The 18696-nt window shown below is 41.9% G+C and overlaps 1 protein-coding gene across 3 annotated transcripts in view; it reads left to right on the top strand.

Annotated features, from left to right (window-relative positions):
* ITSN2 (intersectin 2) overlaps nt 1-18696 on the top strand; it is an 87438-nt gene that overhangs the window by 716 nt on the left and 68026 nt on the right. For 2 of the 3 annotated variants that reach the window (XM_088133504.1, XM_088133511.1), the window contains 2 exons: nt 9978-10041; nt 16522-16614. In XM_088133504.1, coding sequence (XP_087989630.1) covers nt 9999-10041; nt 16522-16614 — 136 coding nt within the window. In that variant the 5' untranslated portion in view covers nt 9978-9998. Of the gene's footprint in view, nt 1-9977; nt 10042-16521; nt 16615-18696 lie in introns of those variants that run through there. The other variant, XM_088133508.1, reaches the window with a different exon arrangement.

Here is an 18696-nt window from a genome sequence, read left to right as displayed (position 1 = left end):
GAGTCATTGGATGGTGCCTTGAATCCCTTGACGTGGGGGGTGGGCGGGCTGCTCCCTTGAAACCAGGGGGCGGGCGCTCTCCCCGTTGTGTTTATGGAAAGCGCGGTGGAAGGATCGGGGCGAAGGTGGGTTGGGCGCCGAAGCGCTGCGGCGGGGAGGCTGGTTGCGGGGTCAGGAGAAACGCACCGGAGAGGAGGGGGCGGCCGGTGGGCGAGAGCGGATTTGGGGAACGGCTTGGTCGGGCTGCTTTCGGAGCCGCGAGCAAGGGCGGAGAGTCTTGCAAACCGCGGCGGTGCTTTGAGAGCCAGCGGCGAAGGGCCCGGGGCGGGACTTGTGCCCAGGGACTCGGGAGGGTGAGAGCGCCAGGCCATTGGGAGTCGCCATTAAGCGCAGCCCGTCGGTTCTCCTTCCGTTGCATCTGTCAAGCTTGGAGCCAAATGCATCCCCGCTGCTCCGGCTGCTTTTGGTCCAAAGTGCTTCCACTTGCACGTGCACAGCTTTTGCTAATGACTTCGCTTTTGTGTTTGTCCTCTAGTTGGGTAGTTTGCAGGAGGCGAAAGGCAAAATAATACAGCACAGCTATATGTGTTGACTTGCCAACCGAAATGTCTTGGGGATACAGATAGCTAAAGTGGCCAGATCTTTAAAACAAAAACAGAACTAGAACTGTACCTAGCTTATTTTTTAACAATTCATTGTTAAATAGCAAGGTTTCTTATGTTTGCATGTTTTGAAGATTCTGGATATCTGTCACCCTTAATGTGTTTTTTGCAGCCTCCAGGAATTTGTATTTATTTGCATTTACTCTTAAAATCTGTAAAAGTGACTGATTTCTTTATGAAATTACACATGTATAAATTATATACACATACAAATGCATGTGTTGAGGGATGGAGAGGAAAAATAACTATACAGTATGTCCTAAAAACTTCTCTGTGTTTCTATAGGAACCGTGCTTTTCTTAGTAGTATCATAACTTGGATTATGATATTAAATAGGTGAATGTATTCATACGGCTAACTGAAGAACGCCCACATATATTCATACGGATTACTGAGGAAAAAGAGTTAATATGCCTGTCTATAAATATATGTTTGTGTGTACTGTAGATAGATAGCTAGACAACAAGCACAATAACTTTTTTCATTGCAAATAAGGTGTTTTATATTCAAGATAGCATAAATATTTCTAGTTACTGCCAATCTGGCCTATATTCTGTTATTAAAAGTAAGGAAGTTTTTCCTCTGGAGTAACTGATATTAAACATGACTATTCTTTTGGCAAAAATTGAGAGTGTGGTGAAAAAGAATAAGATGAGTGAAATCCATTTTTCCCTATCTTGTTTAAAATAATACAGAGCATACATTTTCCCCCTATCCTATCAATATTCAAAATGAAAGCTTACTTAAAAATAATGAGAATGACTTGAAACAAACATTTTAAACATAATGGTGAAGTGAAAATACCTTTCAAGCTCATTATTTTTATTTTAACGTTATATTTTTTCAGTGTCTTATTGTTCCCTGACACTAAGAAGTGCAGTTGGATTAAAAAGTGTTTCTGAAAGGGAAAACTATTTAAAGGACATGTCTTAGGAAACATACATGACACTGAAACAAACTCTTTACATTCTAATCATGTAAATGTTTGCTCAGAAACCAGTTCTTCTGTGTTCCAAAGGCATACTTACAAGGCTTAATCTCATTATTAAATTATTAGCAGTATTGTGAACCTCACTGTGTGCTGTTTATGTATTTTTATATAGAATAATTAAAATTATGTTCTTTGTATAAAATAGTTTTGCGTGAGGTCTTTCTGAAGAATTAAAGAAAATATGTTTGAAGTAGTAACTACGTTTTTACCACTAAAGTTAACTTCTTGAGATTAGTGTTCTGGTCTGTAGAATATTAGTATCTTTCAAAAAATAAGTATCTAGAATGTCCTTGGAAGATTCATCTGTGAACTCACAGTCTATCACTGCCAAGCTACTAGTAAACTCATTGTTAAAGATACATTAGAAAGTAGAGCTATACCAGCAAATGTGCCTATGTTATTTCCAAGATATCCACGCACAGTAGTGGCTGAAGAATAGCATGGGAATCCAGCTCTCTACGTATTAAAGCATTCCACGCACGTTGTGCAACGAGGCAGCCATAAAGCCATATAGAGTCTTCCTATTTGCAGATGCTGTGGTGCAATCAGGATTGTGACACAGATAGGATGTTCCAGTTTGTTACTTGTTCCCAATTTTCTATTTGTGCAAAGAATTGAAGTGGAGCTCAGTCAAGCTTAATTATGCCTTTAAGTGTGTATATTACTCACCCCAAAAGTAGTTTTGAATTACCCCATATCAGGTATGCAAGATAAGAAAGCGTTTTCATTGACTAAATGAAGTGTCAAGCCAAACATAATTAAGTCCCTACTTATGGAGCAGATATTTCTAGAAGTGTGGGTGGATGTGACCCATAGTTTATTGTGAGTTGGGTCCTTAATTCATTTTTTCAATATAGTCAGGATAAGACTCTTTCCTCTACATGTGGATGTCTGATGAAAGGTAGCATTGTCCCTTTATTCTAAGGACAGCCTCAAGATGTGTAAAATCTGTTAAAGCTTTGCCACCTATTATGTTGGAGGGAAGCCAGGTGACTGGCAGTGACTAAGGATAGAGACAATAATGGCAAAGTAGAGATCAACAATGAGGATAGCAATGTTCATGCTGGTGTAGTTTTCTGATTATTTGAGAATTGGTGAGAGCACTCCAACTAGGTAGTAGGGAAAGGCCATAGCACCTCTGGCCAGATGCTTAGAAGATGCAGAGGTGTATGCACGTGAGGGAGAAAGCAAAGGGGCACTGACACACAGATGGTAGAGATTGGCACTTTTTTGGGGGGGGGTCTTTGAAGATATATGTGTTGAAAGTATATTGAGAGCTTTAGGGAACAGATCAAGCAGGAAGGGTGGCAATGGGCATCTGCACTGCCAACCCTGCCAGGTAGAACAGGTTGAACTAGTTGCAGTGCACTCATTGTACCTTTCAGAGCTACTTGTGGGACTGGGAAGATTTCTTTCCTGGATATACAGGAATTCAAAGCTTATAGATTATGTGTATGGAAAATAGTAGGCTCTTTTTGCAACTCAACTCCTTTGTCATGATGTCTTTAATCATTTTAAACTTCAGGTAAGTGTGAATGTCCATGAAATAAGCATAGCTGTCTTTAGACTGACAAAGCCACAAACAGAGAGAAGCTCAGAAGTGGTCAGTAGCTTTCAAAGTAAAGTAGAATTCTATGCTTTTTCAGGATCATTAATCCTTAAGAATACTTTTCCAGATCAGCTCACAGAAAAACTCAGATTCCTCAGCATGGCAAAGTCTTAACTCATTGCTGGCCTCCTTAAGGACAAAGAATGATTTCATCAAAACGATATTTTTGTGGGAGTTGGGTAACTTCCATAGAAGGTAATTTAGACTGAACATAGAAGGTAATTTAGACTGAGTACCAAATACCTAAGTGATTCTTGTGTCACTTCTAAGTGATTCCTCCCTTTTTATTAATTACAAAAGCTGAATTATAGGAAGGAGACTCCCTTGCATGTATGTAGGATATATGTTTTAGATAAGCTAGGGAGGAAAGATTGGGCTGGTCACAGGAAATCAGACATGTAGTGTATTGTCTCACAAACAAAAACAGAGCAGGAAACTTCTGACTCCACCCAGCTAAGATTGACACCTAATGAGTAAATCGGCATTGTTCAAGCATCACTTCCTTCTTTCTTTAAAGAAACATTATTTAAATGAAGCACTCTTTGAACTTCTTTGTAAGTGAGCTAATCTATTTATGTCTAAATCTAGAAGACTTTGAATGAGTCTAACAGAGTAAGTGATAAATATTTGAGACACAAGTCTTTTTGCTCACCCACTCACACACACTCAGGGTATTCTTCTCACACTTCTGACTTCTGCAGGTTTTTTCAATCCAATAGTGGCCACTACTTTCAGGAAGAACTTTACCCAGGAAATGCTGGTATTCCAATAAACGTGCTGAAAAAATTATAATATTATTTTTGTACATTTCTGCATAAAACAAGGACAATCAAAATAATAACCAGCCAAGATGGTATGGGAGTCCGTTTTACATGTAGTCCTCAGTTGAAAACCACAATAGGGACTGGAAAATTGGTTGTTAAGTGGGGCAGTCATTAAACGAGTCACCACATGACCAGACCCAATTTTACAACCATTTTTATAGTGATTAAGCGAATCACTGTGGTCATTAAACAAAACATGTGGTTGTTAAGTGAATCACAAGAATCCAGCTTCTCCAATGGATGTTTTTTGCCAGAATTTGATTAACCACCACATGATTCACTTAATGAACATAGTGATTTGCTTAACGACTGGCATGAAAAAGTTCACAAATTGCAATCACATGACTGTGGGGGTGGTGCAATGGTTTGCAACAGTCATAAGTGCGAATTCAGATTGTAAAGAACTTTTTCAGAGGCCGTTGTAACTTTGAACCATTGTTAAACGAACAGTTGTTGAGTGAGGATTACCTGTAATGTGAAGGATGTGAGTTACTTGTTGATTTTTATATTTTTATATTTTTGACCATTTTATTTTATTTTATTTTATTCATTTATTTAAAATATTTGTATAGCTACTCATCTTAAAACCAAACGCTGGGTGGCTTACAACCCAGCAATAAAAACAATATATACAACTATAAAAACAAAAAAACCCAGAAAAATCCAATGCCGCAACCCACCACATTCTCATCCTTCTCTGATTTCATCCTGTCCCAGCCCCTGGGGAAACAGCCAGATCTTGAATACTCTCCAGAAGGTTAAAACGATGGGGACCTGTTGGATCTCAAGGGGGAGGGTGTTCCATAGGGCAGGAGCTGCAATAGAAAAGCCACACTTTGAGGACCAACAAGGTGGCAACATTTAAAGGAAGGGACTTGGAATGTGCCTGCCCTATCCGCTTGGGTGGGACAGGCAGATACCCTCAGGGAGTGTAATGGGCTGTGAGAATAACATTGAGGAATAGGAGGAAGAGCTGCAACCAAGAAACAGTCAGATAAGAGGAATGAGTCCAAAGCAGAAATGTAATTTGAGAAAACTTCTCAGACTTGACCTTCCCTAATTTTCTTGTAAATAAAGGTGTGAGGGGGGGAGGCACTTTCAGATTTCCAAGATTCTGTTACTGTAGCCCTCTAATAAAAGTAGTTTTAATAATCATAGCTTTGGTTTCCAAGTCTGGTTTATCTTGAAGGGCTGACATCAATCTTGCAAGTCTGACAGTTGTCTTGGTTGCAGCTTTTCCTCCTGTTCCTCAAGGTTATTTTCACAACCTATTACAGGGAGAGGCAGTCCTGCAGATAACTGATCCCATGCCATGTAGGGCTTTAAAGGTGATAATCAGCACCTTGATTGCACGTGGGAGGAAATTGGGAGCCAGTGCAGCTTGTACAATAGGGACGTAATGTGGGCCAACCTAGGGGTGCCCAATGCTGCCATGTGCCACTGCATTCCTGACCAGTTATAACTTCCAGGTGGTCTTCAAGGGCAGCCCTATGTAGAGCACGTTGCAGTATTCCAAATGGGAAGTGACCAATGCAGGAGTGACTTTGGTACAGTGGAACCTCAGGTTACGAACGCTTCTGTTAACAAACTTTTCGGGTTACGACCAGCTCCGGCCGCAAAATTTTGCTTCGGTTTGCAAACTCCGCCTCGGGGTACGAACAGGATACGCGGCCATTTTCCCTCCTGCGACACGGTCCACAGCCATTTTTCCGCCCCTGACATGTGGTCGTAGGGAGGGGGACTCTCCCTCCAAGCAATAGCCGCCTCCCTGTCCTCCACACCAGAATGGATTAACGGTAATTACATTGAACCTTATGGGGAAATTTGCTTCGGGTTGCGACCAATTCGGGCTGCGACCAGAGTCACGGAACAAATTAAGTTCGTAACCCGAGGTACCACTGTACTTTGGTACAGTCCAGGAAAGGGTGCAATTGGTGCACAAAATGAATCTGTGTGAAGGTCCTCCTAGCCATGGCTACAACTGCTCATAGACCAGTAACTGTGAGTCTAGAAAGACCCCCAAATTGCGCGCCAGCTCTGTCTGGAAGAGTGCCTCCCCATCCAGAGTCAGAGATGGCATATCACCAGACCCCAAGGGGCCAAAAATCCATACCACTCTGTCTTGCCAGGGTTGAGTCGAAGTCAGTTCCTCACCATCCAGACCCTCACAGCCTCCAGGCACTTGGCCAGCATAGCAGTAGCATCACTTGCCTGGTCAGGGGTGGAGATGTGTAACTGGTATCATCAGCGTACTGATGATACTGCACCCCATACCATCAAATTACCTCACCCAGTGGTTTCATGTAAATGTTAAAGAGAGAAGAGATCCAAGCTCTGTGGGATCCCACATTGCAGAGACCTAGGGCCCAACTTCTCCCTCCCCCAGCACAGACTGAAACCAGCCATGGAGAAAGGAGGAGAACTACAGCCAAACAGTGCCAATACAAACTAAAATGATAAATGTACAAGGAAGTAAGGCGGTTCCTATGGCAATAACTAATATATCCAAGTACTTTCATTTAATACAAAGTCAAACAGTTTAAACGTTACCAATTTTCACCACTTGTGAAAGAATTCTCATTGCAATGGAAGCTTTAAAATATTTTGCTTCAGTGGAATCTTCCATTCCTTTTTTTCCAACAGGGATTAAACAATCATGTGGATTGTTTTCAGTTCTATCTTTCCCTTCTATTTGTCTCAACATTTTTCCCCCCTCTACCATTAACCCTAACCCTAACCATTCATTCTTATTGCACTTTTTCAGATGTATCTCAGTATATGAATATTTAACTCCATGTTGATAAGCCTCTGTTGTTCTGTTATGCTGTCAGATAAATCCTACAGTCCCTGGGGGAATGAAGTGTGTGTGTATAAAAACAATTATATCTTAACGTTTGATATGCTAGATGGGTAATTTTATAGTATAAGTGCTTTTCTTACTTTTCAGACATAGATCCACAGACATAGATCCACAGAGTTGTAAAGTTAGAAGTGAATTGCGAGTCCTCTAATCCAGGAGGTCTCAAACTTTGCAGTGTCATAGCCCTTCCCCATTCGGTCTGAGTTAGGCGGCCATATAAATGCTTCAGTTATTCAGTCAATCAATCAATAAAACTAATCATTTCATTAGGGTTAGGCTGAACAAGAAATAAAAACACCACTTACCTGGCAGCTTTATAAAATAAAATATTCTCACATTCAAAATTAAAATTTATTTTAATTTTTTTAATGAGAAAGGCGAACTTGCTTAGCTTTGCATAATTCTTGAAATCTGGGTTTTAGACTCAGATATTCTCATGTTTTGTTCCATATGTATTTTAGGGTGATATTTGTTCTTTGGGGCAGCCACTGTAGAAAATTCTAACTTCGTTGGCTTATCCAAGCGGAACAGAAGTGAATTCTGACAGCCAGCTTTAGGCTCCTCTAACCCTAACCCTACCAGATCATGCTCCAGGGTTTTTTCTCTGCTTAATTGGACAAACACACATCTAACTTGTCCAGGCACTCTGTACTGCTAGAGCATGTCCAGAGCAAAGCTTGTGCTCGGAGAAAGTAGTTTAAAATAGTACTTTAAAACTGGATCAACTAAATAGCTAAGTGCAGCTGGTGATGACACAAAGGCAACATCGTGAGGGCATGGCATAAAAAGAAACTTACAGGGAAGTTCATGCCACCATTTGAGACACAAGAGGATAAAACCACTGTCTGGAAAAAGCAGGAACATTTCTCTTTGGTCTGTGGAAATGTTGGCTTCCTCAAACCACCAAAGTTTCCACAAACAATTCTGATTTCTCTAGGCTTATGTTTTCTCTGGGATTTTCTGGAAATATTTGAGGTGGGGGGGAAGAGAGATTTTAGACTTTGGGATAATAATTTTTGCTTGGTTAAGAAGATGGGCATGTCCAGACAAAGTAGACCACTGAATGATAAATTACTGGTCTTTGGAAATTGTTCCAGGGTGCCTCTTTGTTTTGATGGGCTCAGCCCAATGATGTCAGTGTGTAAAAAGTAGAAAAAGAAAAATCATTATTCAGAATGTAAATGATCTTAGCTTGATTGACTTATTTTCTGAGAAATCAGCTTTTGACCAAATTAGCACATGCCTGATCTACTAGGTATCTCTCCACAAGCAAGTTTATCATATCTGGCTATCAGCAGCATAGGCAGATTCAATAGTTTTGTTCTTTCCACTAGCAGACAAATATTTTAACAACTTTAGGATTGCGAGAGATGTATTAAAGTAAATGCCTTTCACCTTTTGATTGTTGTTCTCCTGAATGTAAAAGAAAAACTTACATTTAACTTGAAGTCTCACACTTAACTCCAATATTTTGCACATATAAAGAATAATTTTTTGAAAAAAAAAGGAGGGGTACCCTCTCATAATACCCTCTTGAGATATACCAGTAGCTTCATAAGCACGCTGCCAAACTCTTTAACTTTGCTGATAGAACTACAGTGGTACCTCGGTTCATGAACTTAATTCGTTCCGTGACTCTGGTTGCAAACCGAATTGGTCGCGACCCGAATCAAATTTTCCCACAAGGTTCAATGTAAATACGGTTAATCTGTTCTGACCCCTCCAAATTTGGTCGCCAACCAATTTTTGATCGCGTCCCGAATCAAATTTCCCCATAAGATTCAATGTAATTACGGTTAATCCGTTCTGAACCATATGTGTGTTTTTTTTTAAACCGCAAAAATATGACACAAAGTACAGCATGAAGAGAGAGAAAGCTAACCTTGCTCGACGCGACTTCTGGCATGGAGGACAGGAAGGCGGGTGGGGAGGCGGATATTGCTTGGAGGGAGAGTCCCCCTCCGTACAGGAAGCCGCGACCACGTGTCATGGGAGGGAAAATGGCTGCAGATCCTGTTTGTAACCCGATCCGGCGTTCGCGAATGGAGGCAAAATTTTGCGAATGGAGCTGTTCATGAACTGAATTGTTCGTGAACAGAAGCATTCGTGAACCGAGGTACCACTCTATGTTGTTCCATCTATGTGAGTCACTTTCTGTGAATTGGGCAGCCATATAAATTTGCTAAATAAATAAAATAAATAAAAATCTATTGGGAAGGCTGTTCCAGCATTAGTAGAACCCTAGCACAAGATGGAATTACTGACGAGTTGGAGCAATGCAGGGGAAAACACACTCTTTACTACTACAATTTGTGGCCTCCCCTATCCACATAGCAACTTTACACATATCTTAAATCTGATGCAAAATCTTTCTGGGAATTACAATCCAAGATAACTAAAGTTATTTGGTTACTATTGTTTCTCTTCCTTTTCTGTATTTAATTTCTTTTTTCCATATCCTTTTCATAGCCTTTTCATGCCTTTGAGATCCTTTAACTGAGACTTTACAGTTTTTAGTATGGAGATGTATTGATTCTCTTTTCTTCGCCCAAGCCACAGCAGGTGGCAGAATCTAACAACCTTGACTTATCTCAAAAAATTAAGCAAAGTTAATACTTGGATGAGAGGCCACCAGGTAATACCAGATCTATAAATGCTAGACTGGAAACTTTTTAAAAAATGCTGGAAAAAAGTAATGGCAAGTTACTTCAGTATTGTCAACCAGAAAGTGGCATGGACATATGTCAGGTCAGCTTGAGGGAGTCTTTATCTTGGTCCTGATTGTTCTGTTCATTTTTATTAGTCAATTTGATCTTGCTCCACAGTTGGCATCACTTTTAATTTAAAAAGTATTGTTTCCCAGCTGCATCTTATATTTTGCAAGTGTTCTCCTAACCCTTGTTTGGGTACGCTCAATATAGGTCAGACGCTCTGATGGAGATAGGCTTTTCTTGCCCTTTGCAGAAAGATGAGCTGCCTTTGGCTCTTCCTCTGTTATTAATAATACTTTATTCGTGATGTTTTGTTGCAGATGGCTAAGAACTAACACATTATGTTCAAGACTGTGATGGCTCAGCTTCCTACAGCCATAAATGGTAAATAGTTTCTTTAAGTTATTTATTTTTCCAATACTGAATAAGGCTCTTCCACTGTGCTAGGTAATACTTTTTAAGAATCTATTATGAACTGATAAGCTGGCTGGTCATATTGGTCTTTTCATTTAAAAGCATTATTCATTCGGTAATTTTGATATGTACACACCATTATATTATCACTTTGCTCTTGGTTTTTATTTTTAAAAGAAAAGTTAATCACTCATAATAGTAGCCTTGCATGCATACATATATATATACTGATAATCCAGTAAGTATGAAGGATCAAATATGCAGTTATGCTCATGAAAAATATACAGGCAGTGCAAAATACATGTTTTTATTTTTTTATGGTTGGTCGCACAGTCAACCAGATGTTTAGACTGGATTTGGCATTTTTATCCACCTATCGAGTCCTTCCCAAGGACATGAGATAGGCAGATGTTGTTTGATGGTGTTAAAGGTATCATCACAGGATATAAGTTGTTCCAAGTAAAGCTGCCTTTTGCAACTGACTGATGGTGATTTTGTCAATGCCGATGGTCTTCAAGTGGTGCTCCAGATGTTTTGGGATTGCACCTAAGGCATCTATAATTATTGGTACTCTCTTTGTTTTCATCATCATTATTATTATTATTACTATTATTATTATTATTTCTAGAAAAAAGAATAAAGTGGATACAAATATACATTTATAGGAATGCAGCAAATATGATAAGAAAAACAATAGAAGCAATAGAATACAAGTGGATAGCCAACCAGTTGCAATTAACCAGCAGATTGACGATATCGCATGGCTAATATATTCTATTATACCATTAACAACTTAGAGTACTATAAGACACCTCATACCCAATATCTGGGCAAGAAAAGTCTGTATTAAACTTTAAAAATATCTGGTTACACAATTTAAATAAGAGAAAAGAAAAGCTCTAAATAGTAATACGTTAAGAGAATAATGTAAATAATGTGTAGACCATATGTCCTATTAAAGTATAAACTCTAGAAATCTGAATTTGGGGTGCAGGACAATTCCATGTAAAGAATTGTAGTCCAGAAATAATTTCTAAATAAAATAAAATTAAAATATTTTTAAAAGGTAAAAAAAATACTTTTTAGATATGAAGTTATACCAGACATTGAAGTATAGTATATTCCCACAGTTTAATTAACCATTCTTCCATAGAGGGGATCAGAGATGTTTTCCAATAAAGACCATATAAAATCCTTGCAGCTGTTATCACATATAATGCCAGTTCAGTATATTTTGAAGGAATATGTGGTTTGGTGAAATTTAATAAAAATATCTGAGATTGAAATGGGGTTATGACTTTCGAGATTTGTTCCATTCAACGATGAATTAATTTCTAATATGGTTGAGCTTTGCAACATTGCCTCACATATGGAAGAAAGATCCAATCTGTTCATTGCATTTCCAGCATTTTGGGAAATATTGATGCAGATGTTTAGGATTTAAATGAACATGGATTTAAGGTTAACTATAAAAAAAGTTGTTAAATAAGTTTGCCATTCTGTATATGAGTAATGCAGAATATTCTGTCCATAAGGAAATGTTTTCTGCACAAGGAAAGTAGACAAATGGCTAACTGCAAGACAAGCTAGATAGTAGAATATATAGTAGTTTCCTCTGTAAGGGGAACAGTACATTATTTCCAGATAAACCCCCAAAAACACATATTTATTGCATTTTATTTATTTAACTTGATAGTCCATCAACTGACAAAATTGCTCAGTGGTTTACAAAACCTTTTTAAAATTGAGACATTAAAAATAATTGCAATAGCAATTACAATAAACAAGGAAGTGAGTAGAATTAATAATTAAGATGAACAATTAAAACCAGTAGTTCAAAGCTGCACTAATATGTCTTTAAAGGATCTTTTAAAAAGCTAATAAAGATGTTAACGTGTGCACACACATCAACACATCATCTCTGCAGGGCGTGCATTCCAGAGGTGAGATGGCAACAAGAAAACAAGAAGCTTGATTCTGAGTTGCCACCAAAAGAGCTCGTGGCAACTATTCCTTGAAGTTCCTCAGATCTCAATGAGTTGGGGATACATAGAGATATTGGTGTTCTCTCAAATAGCCTGAACCTGTACTGTACAGGACTTTAACCAATACTTTGTCCAGAAATAAACTGACAGTCAGTGCAGTGTTTTAAGCATTGATATAATACTCTCTTTTTGTGTTCTTCCCAAGACCAATCTGGGTGCTGAGTCCTGTATCTTCTGTAATTTTGAACTAAATACAAAGATAGCTCCACGTAGAACACTTTTCTGTAATCAAGCCTGAGCCTGTGTGCTAGTTTGAAAGTCACTGGGTAGTTGGATGGATGGCGGTGGCGGCAGCAGTGAGAGTTGGACTGGACATGGAAGGAAAGGACTTTGTTGGAAGTGGATGAAGGTTAGGGAAAGATTGAAAGGAGCTGGATGAAGAAAGTCAAAAGTAAAAGTGGTAGAGAATACAGGTAAAGATGAACTATTCATGAATGGGCTCCTGACTTTTGGAATATCAGAACAGTTTGGGAAATCAGCATGTGGCATCAGTGGTGAAGTGGCTAAAGATGGGGTTTAATGAGGTTGCTCTATTATTACTGCCTCTCAGTCAAGGAACAGATTTGTTGCAGTTGGGGTTAGCCATGCTACTTGTTGATGAGCATGGAGGTAGGAACAGAAGTGGATAGGTTCTTGTCTGCCACAAGTACCGATGGAGCCACAGGGTAACACAAGGAACTCCAGCTGCAACAGAACAAGAGCCTTCAACATGAACAAGAGCCTTCTCCCAGCAGGAGTTCATTTGGGAAGGGTTCTATGGGAATAGGCAGCTTTGGTTACTGTTAGGAACACTTCCTGGATGAGAGCCAGGAGGTGCTGGGAAGAGGCCCCTGGAGTGAGAGGATAGGGGAAGTGACCCTCAACTGAGGAAGCCAACTGAGAGTGGGGTTCAAAGGAGGGGCAACTGGAATTTGGTTAAAGGGTAGAGAGATGGGGAGATCTGTGATGGGTAAATGAAGGATGATTGGTTTTAAAGAATGAGGAAATGAGAATAGAGGCTGGTGAGAGTGGTTTATCAAATACCAATCTTTTATCTGAGTTGATTGATTGGGGAATGGAGGAGTTGAGGTAAACGATAGCTTGGATGTGAAGAGTGTGGATTGGTTCTTGATTCTTACGATGTGGGGAGGGATTGCAGATAATTGTATGGAGGTAGAAAGCAGTGAACTCTTTTTGGTAGTGACATGTCCTGAGACATATGGCGGGGGGGAGGGGCGTTGCTGGGGAAGGTAGGCCAACAGTTTGATGTTGGTCTCCACTTCTGACCTGAATGCCCTGTCTTGGTCCAGGTAGTTGGATTGTTGGTGATCTTGGCATTGAGCTGATGATGGTGAATGCTAGGTCTGTTTGCAATAAGTCTGCATTTATCCATGATTTGATCATGGATGGCATGAATTTCTGAGACCTGGTTGAGGAAGAGAAGCAATGTAACCCTTTCTGAGATTTGTCCCACCAGGTTTCAGGTTCTTCAGCAGCTTCAGGGACAGAGAAGGGGATAGCAATGGTCATGAGAGAGACCTTACCTGTGACCAGGATCTCCATTCTAGAAATGACTGTGTGAATGACAGTGTGTTAAGTTGATCAGTAGGGACAAGTTATGAGTCCTGCTCATGTATTGGTCATCTAGCACCCTGGCAAGATCCTTTTCTGTGATCCTGAAATTTGCAGTGGAGTTTCCCAGGGTGAGAGGGCTTTAACTGATATATCTTATGGGCAGGTTTAGGGAGGGCTTAGGAATCCATGACAACAATAAACCTGTCCCAAACAATATCTGGTCTGACACATTCAGGTGGGCATATATTAGACCTCATTTTTTACTTTGAAGTTGGTGATGTGTGAGCTGGACATGGAAGACACTATACTTAGTCCTTTGTCATGCTTACTTGCTAGTCCAGATGCAAGTTGTTACTACCCAGGACCTCCTTGAGGTAGCTATGCCTATTAAGATGATCTGTGCTGGTGGATCCACATGGGTTCCAAATGGTGATTTCCAAAAATCTGGCAGGCAGTTTCATTGGGAAGTCTGGTCAGTGCCTGGAACAGGGGTGTGGTCAAGGCTTTTGATGTGATTGCTCCTAAGTGGCCCTTCACTGTTAGCCTATCCTAGGGAGCTCTTTGATTAACTGAGAACCTCAGAGAAATGAAATGACAGAAGAGACTCCTGGAGTCCCAGTGAAAGAAGTCAAAGGAGTAAGTTTGACTGAACACTCATATGAGTTGTGTTCAAGCTTACACCATGGCAAAAAGAACAATGACTGGCCTTATTGTGGCAGCAGCTTGCCATCCGTCACCCTTGTTTAAGGTTGTCTGTTTCCTGTTAGGGAACATTGAGCAGGAAGAACTATTGCCAAGCTGCTTTGATGAGTTATGACAAAGTTCTGCTGATCAAGTTGCTAGATAATCTAGTTCTTCTAGGACTGCCAGCAGCCAAGAAGTCATTATTCTCTCACTTACCTTGTTCACCTCATTATAGGTTAGAGGTTGACCTGTAATTGCCCATGTCTGAGGTATCCGGAGTAGGCTTCTTGAGAAGAGGTCTAATAATTGTCCCTTAAAATAGGAGGCATCCTGTCCTCCCTCAGTGAGGCATTTAGAAGGTTAACTAATAACTTCCCAGCTAGAAGTTGCAAGCCAAACTAGCAAGGATCCACAGGACAAAGGCAGAACCTGCCACTTCTGTCTGTCCACATTCTTGGGAATCATAAATTGAAATTAATCCTGTTGAACTATACAAGATATGTTATGAGACACTTCTGCACCAACAGTGGTATGCATGTTAGCCAAAATACAGGATATTTTGTCCACAAAAAGCTCGTGGTAAACTTCTGAAATTTCTGTAATAGTTTCTGCCTTCTCTAGCTTGGTCTCTCATACACAAGGCAAGTCGACTTTCTCACCCACAGCCCACCTCTGAATGGTCTATTCTGGTTCGAGCTAATCTGGCATTACAGAGAAGCAAGGCCAGATGATTTTAGTGGGTGGCAGCACTCTCCAAGGCCTAAGAATTGACAAAGCTGCCAGAAGGGAGAATAGCCTTAAATATCTAATTTTCTTTCCCCTCTATTAGGGTGGTGGCTTGCCAAACCCAATCTTCTATTCCCGACCATCATTGTGATTGCTGCCCCAGGCTCCCTGCTTTCACCCACAGACATTAATGGATCATTTAAATACTTAAAGGGAATCCCCTGTGCATATATATGCAAAAAAGTCTCTCAGCCCAGCAACAAAACAGGGAAAACTGTCAGGAACCTTACCTTACCTCCCACCAGGCAGACTGGGAACATCCTCTGAAGGGACAGCCAAGCTCTCACTTCAGGTGTCATTCCCCTGCAGGAAGCCAAGTGGGACTTAACCCTCTTTCCTAGCTGCTCCTGGCTGCATTGAGGAACAGCCCCAGATACTACATGTACACTGACAAACATTCACCACTTGTGGGTGTGGTCTTCTTGTCATCCTCAACATGGCTTCCCCAGAGGCCAGTGTGCATTAAATGGACTCCCACCCCCCCAAAGAGGCAGCCAACAAGGGAAGGGCCTTTGGCTGGTTCTGAGCTGGCAAGCAATGAGGTCTCCACATCAATGCTAAGCAGGCTGCAGTCCAGGGAGAAGAGGAACAAAGGCCCAGAGGTCTTGCTCTCACCACCTTCTTTGGTATTTTTTGTTATAGCCCCTCCTTTCTTCTGCTTGAATCAGGAGACCCATGTCAGCCAGCTTTAAATGCAGCCTCCTTTAATAAATGTTAATCATAAAAAGTTGCATTCTTACAACTTGCAAAATAGGGCTATATTTTATGTCAATGAATTAAAATATTTCAAATAATGTTTTAGGAAGTTGTATGCTCCAGTCCAAAATGTTGTAAATTTTTTAGAAAAAATCTGGACGTCTAAAGAAACGTTAGCTTTACCCCTATTTCTCCTGTCCTTCCATTTCCAAAATCTATAATAGTCTTGTAGTTCTGAATCTGAATATAACAAAGAAGCTGGTGTTTTAACATTGCATTACAAATTAGAATCTATGCAAATTAGGTTGTTCACAGCTTCTTGCTATTTGGCAGCTCAGAACCCCAGTGGTGATTTGTAGAGCGTAAGGGATGAAGGGCATGGGAGGGGCCAAAATTTCTGCTTTCTAAAAATCTGGAATTTGGACAGTGTTGTTTTCCTAAGAGGGAGTTTGTAAAAAATGTGTGAAATAACAGTCTGAAATACTAAAAACTGGTAAGAACATAATAAAGTGAAAAACTTGAAGGAAGAATAGTTGATTGCCAAGGAAGAACAGCATTCCTGCCAAATTGGTGAGAGCAAGGTGTGTCATAAAAGCTTCAAGTCTAATATTATCACTTAAGCAAAGAAAGTTATTTTTCCCCAATTGAACTTAATTTTTAAAAAGAATTGTCTTTTGCTTTTCAGGAGGCCCAAACATGTGGGCCATCACTTCTGAAGAAAGAAAGAAGTATGATAAACAGTTTGACAGCCTTAAGCCAGTTGGGGGATATATTACAGGTTAGTGTGGTATTCTATATGATTGGGAGATTTAGTTCATTGAATTGCTATTTGGTTAAAAATATTTATTGAAAAAGAAATTATTGCACCTGTCAATACCAAAAAATTGTTATTGGCTGTAAGTCTCATATAGAATTGTAGCTGGCTTAACTTTTTAGAAGGTAAGGTACATTTGTCTGTGTTTATTTAATGATTGTACCACAGTTTATAAGATAATAATATACAACATAAATAATGCTTTTGAAATCATGTGGTACCATGAGCTGACCTAATTTTATATAAAAAGAAATTAGCATTAGTGGATCTCCTTCCAGGTGGCACCACCTAGCCAGCCTTGCTTGATCTCAGAAAAGCTAAAGATGTTTATTATTTGGATGGGAAGCCACCAAGGAATCCCAGGGCTGTAGCTGGGCTAGGAAATTAAGGGAGAACAATTCTCAGAAGAAGGCAGTGGAAAACCACTTCCATAGTGTTTCCAAGAAAACTACATGGATATACTGTGGGGCAAAAAAGTATTTAGTCAGCCACCAATTGTGTGTCAGGTTCGGTCAGCACGAGGCTTCAGGGAAGCACGGGGTTGCAGGGAAGCTCGCAACCAGACCACGCGGAATCCACCGGCGGTAGCTAGCGGGGAAAAGAGGAACCGAAAGCGCCGCTAATTAACGAGCCACCTGCGGCCAGCTAAACAGGAAAACCGCAGCGGAAGTTTTTAACTATGAACTGATAACCGCGCGAGCAAGCAAGGAACGGGGCCGCAGGGCAGCGAAACAAGATCGCAACGCAGCACAGAACCCGCGGGTCTGCACGTAGCAGGGAGGGACCAACCCAGCCGGAGGGGGACTGGCAATCAAGGACAATGGACTCTGACCGACCCTGCCATCATGAACGATCAGGGGGGACATTGGGGGGCCTAATAGCCCACAGCCGCAACGCGATCACGAGGCGGGAAAAAGCGCGGGAAGGGGGGAATATAACAAGTGATGCAATTGTACCAAGCCAGTCCTGGCTTTGCTTGTGACTACTACGTTACGCATGAGTAAACCTTCTTTGTGAACCACACGTGTCACGAGAGTTTCTCTGTCGAAGCAGGGGAGTCGAGGCGCGCGGACCCAATAGGAGACGAGGACTGCCCACCGTTCCGGGTGAGGATACACGTCCGGGGGGTGAGATCCGGAGGGGAGGCGCAGCTACGGGCGCTACTGGACTCGGGCTGCACCCACTGCTTGATGCACCCAGCGGTGGTCTCGGGGCTCGGGCTACAGCTGAGGCGCCTCCGGGAGCCCATTTCATTCAGCCAGTTAGATGGCACGCTGGCAGGGGGGGGCCCAGCTCAGTATTACACCGAGCCGGTCCAGATGACGATCGGGAGTCACCGGGAATAACTGAGGTTCGTGGTGGTCCCGGTGGCCGACTACGCGGTGGTACTCGGCTTGGCGTGGCTGCGGCGGCGGAACCCACGAGTCGACTGGACGGCGGAGGCAGTGCGGTTCGGGGTCGACAGACCGGCGACGGGCAAGAGCAGAGGGGACCGAGCCGTGGAGACGGAGGCAGCCGCAACCACCGGCGGACAAGCGGAGGGTCCGGGACACCGGGAGACGGGGCGAGAGCAGATGGGGCCCGAGACCCGGGCGGCAACAGCAGCAGCAGCGCCGGGACCCCGGAGACCCGCCACGATCCCGAGGCGAGGGGAGGCAGCGGCGACTGGCGAGGCGACCGCAAAGCGAGGGGCCGGACCCGGGGAACCCCCGACGGGCGGCGGAATCCCGAGGCAGTATCGAGACCTGGCGGCAGCGTTCGGGGAGAAGGAGTCCGACCAGCTCCCACCACACCGGCCCAGTGATTGCGCCATCGAGCTAGAGCCAGGAGCGACCCTGCCTAAGCCGAAAATGTACTCCCTGTCGAGGAGGGAGATGGGGGCCCTGCGCGAGTTCATAGACAAGAACCTAGCGCGGGGATTCATCCAACCCGCGAAGTCACCATTAGCGGCCCCGGTGTTATTCCGGGAGAAGAAGGACGGCTCGCTCCGTATGTGCGTAGACTACCGGGGGCTGAACGCAATCAGCACGGAGTACAAATACCCCC

This window comes from Python bivittatus, unplaced genomic scaffold (genome assembly GCF_059951505.1).
Source record: "Python bivittatus isolate LINGU-HERP-01145 unplaced genomic scaffold, Pbiv_v1 ctg000020_np1212, whole genome shotgun sequence".
NCBI lineage: Eukaryota > Metazoa > Chordata > Lepidosauria > Squamata > Pythonidae > Python > Python bivittatus.
This window is presented reverse-complemented; position numbering and strand designations above follow the sequence as displayed.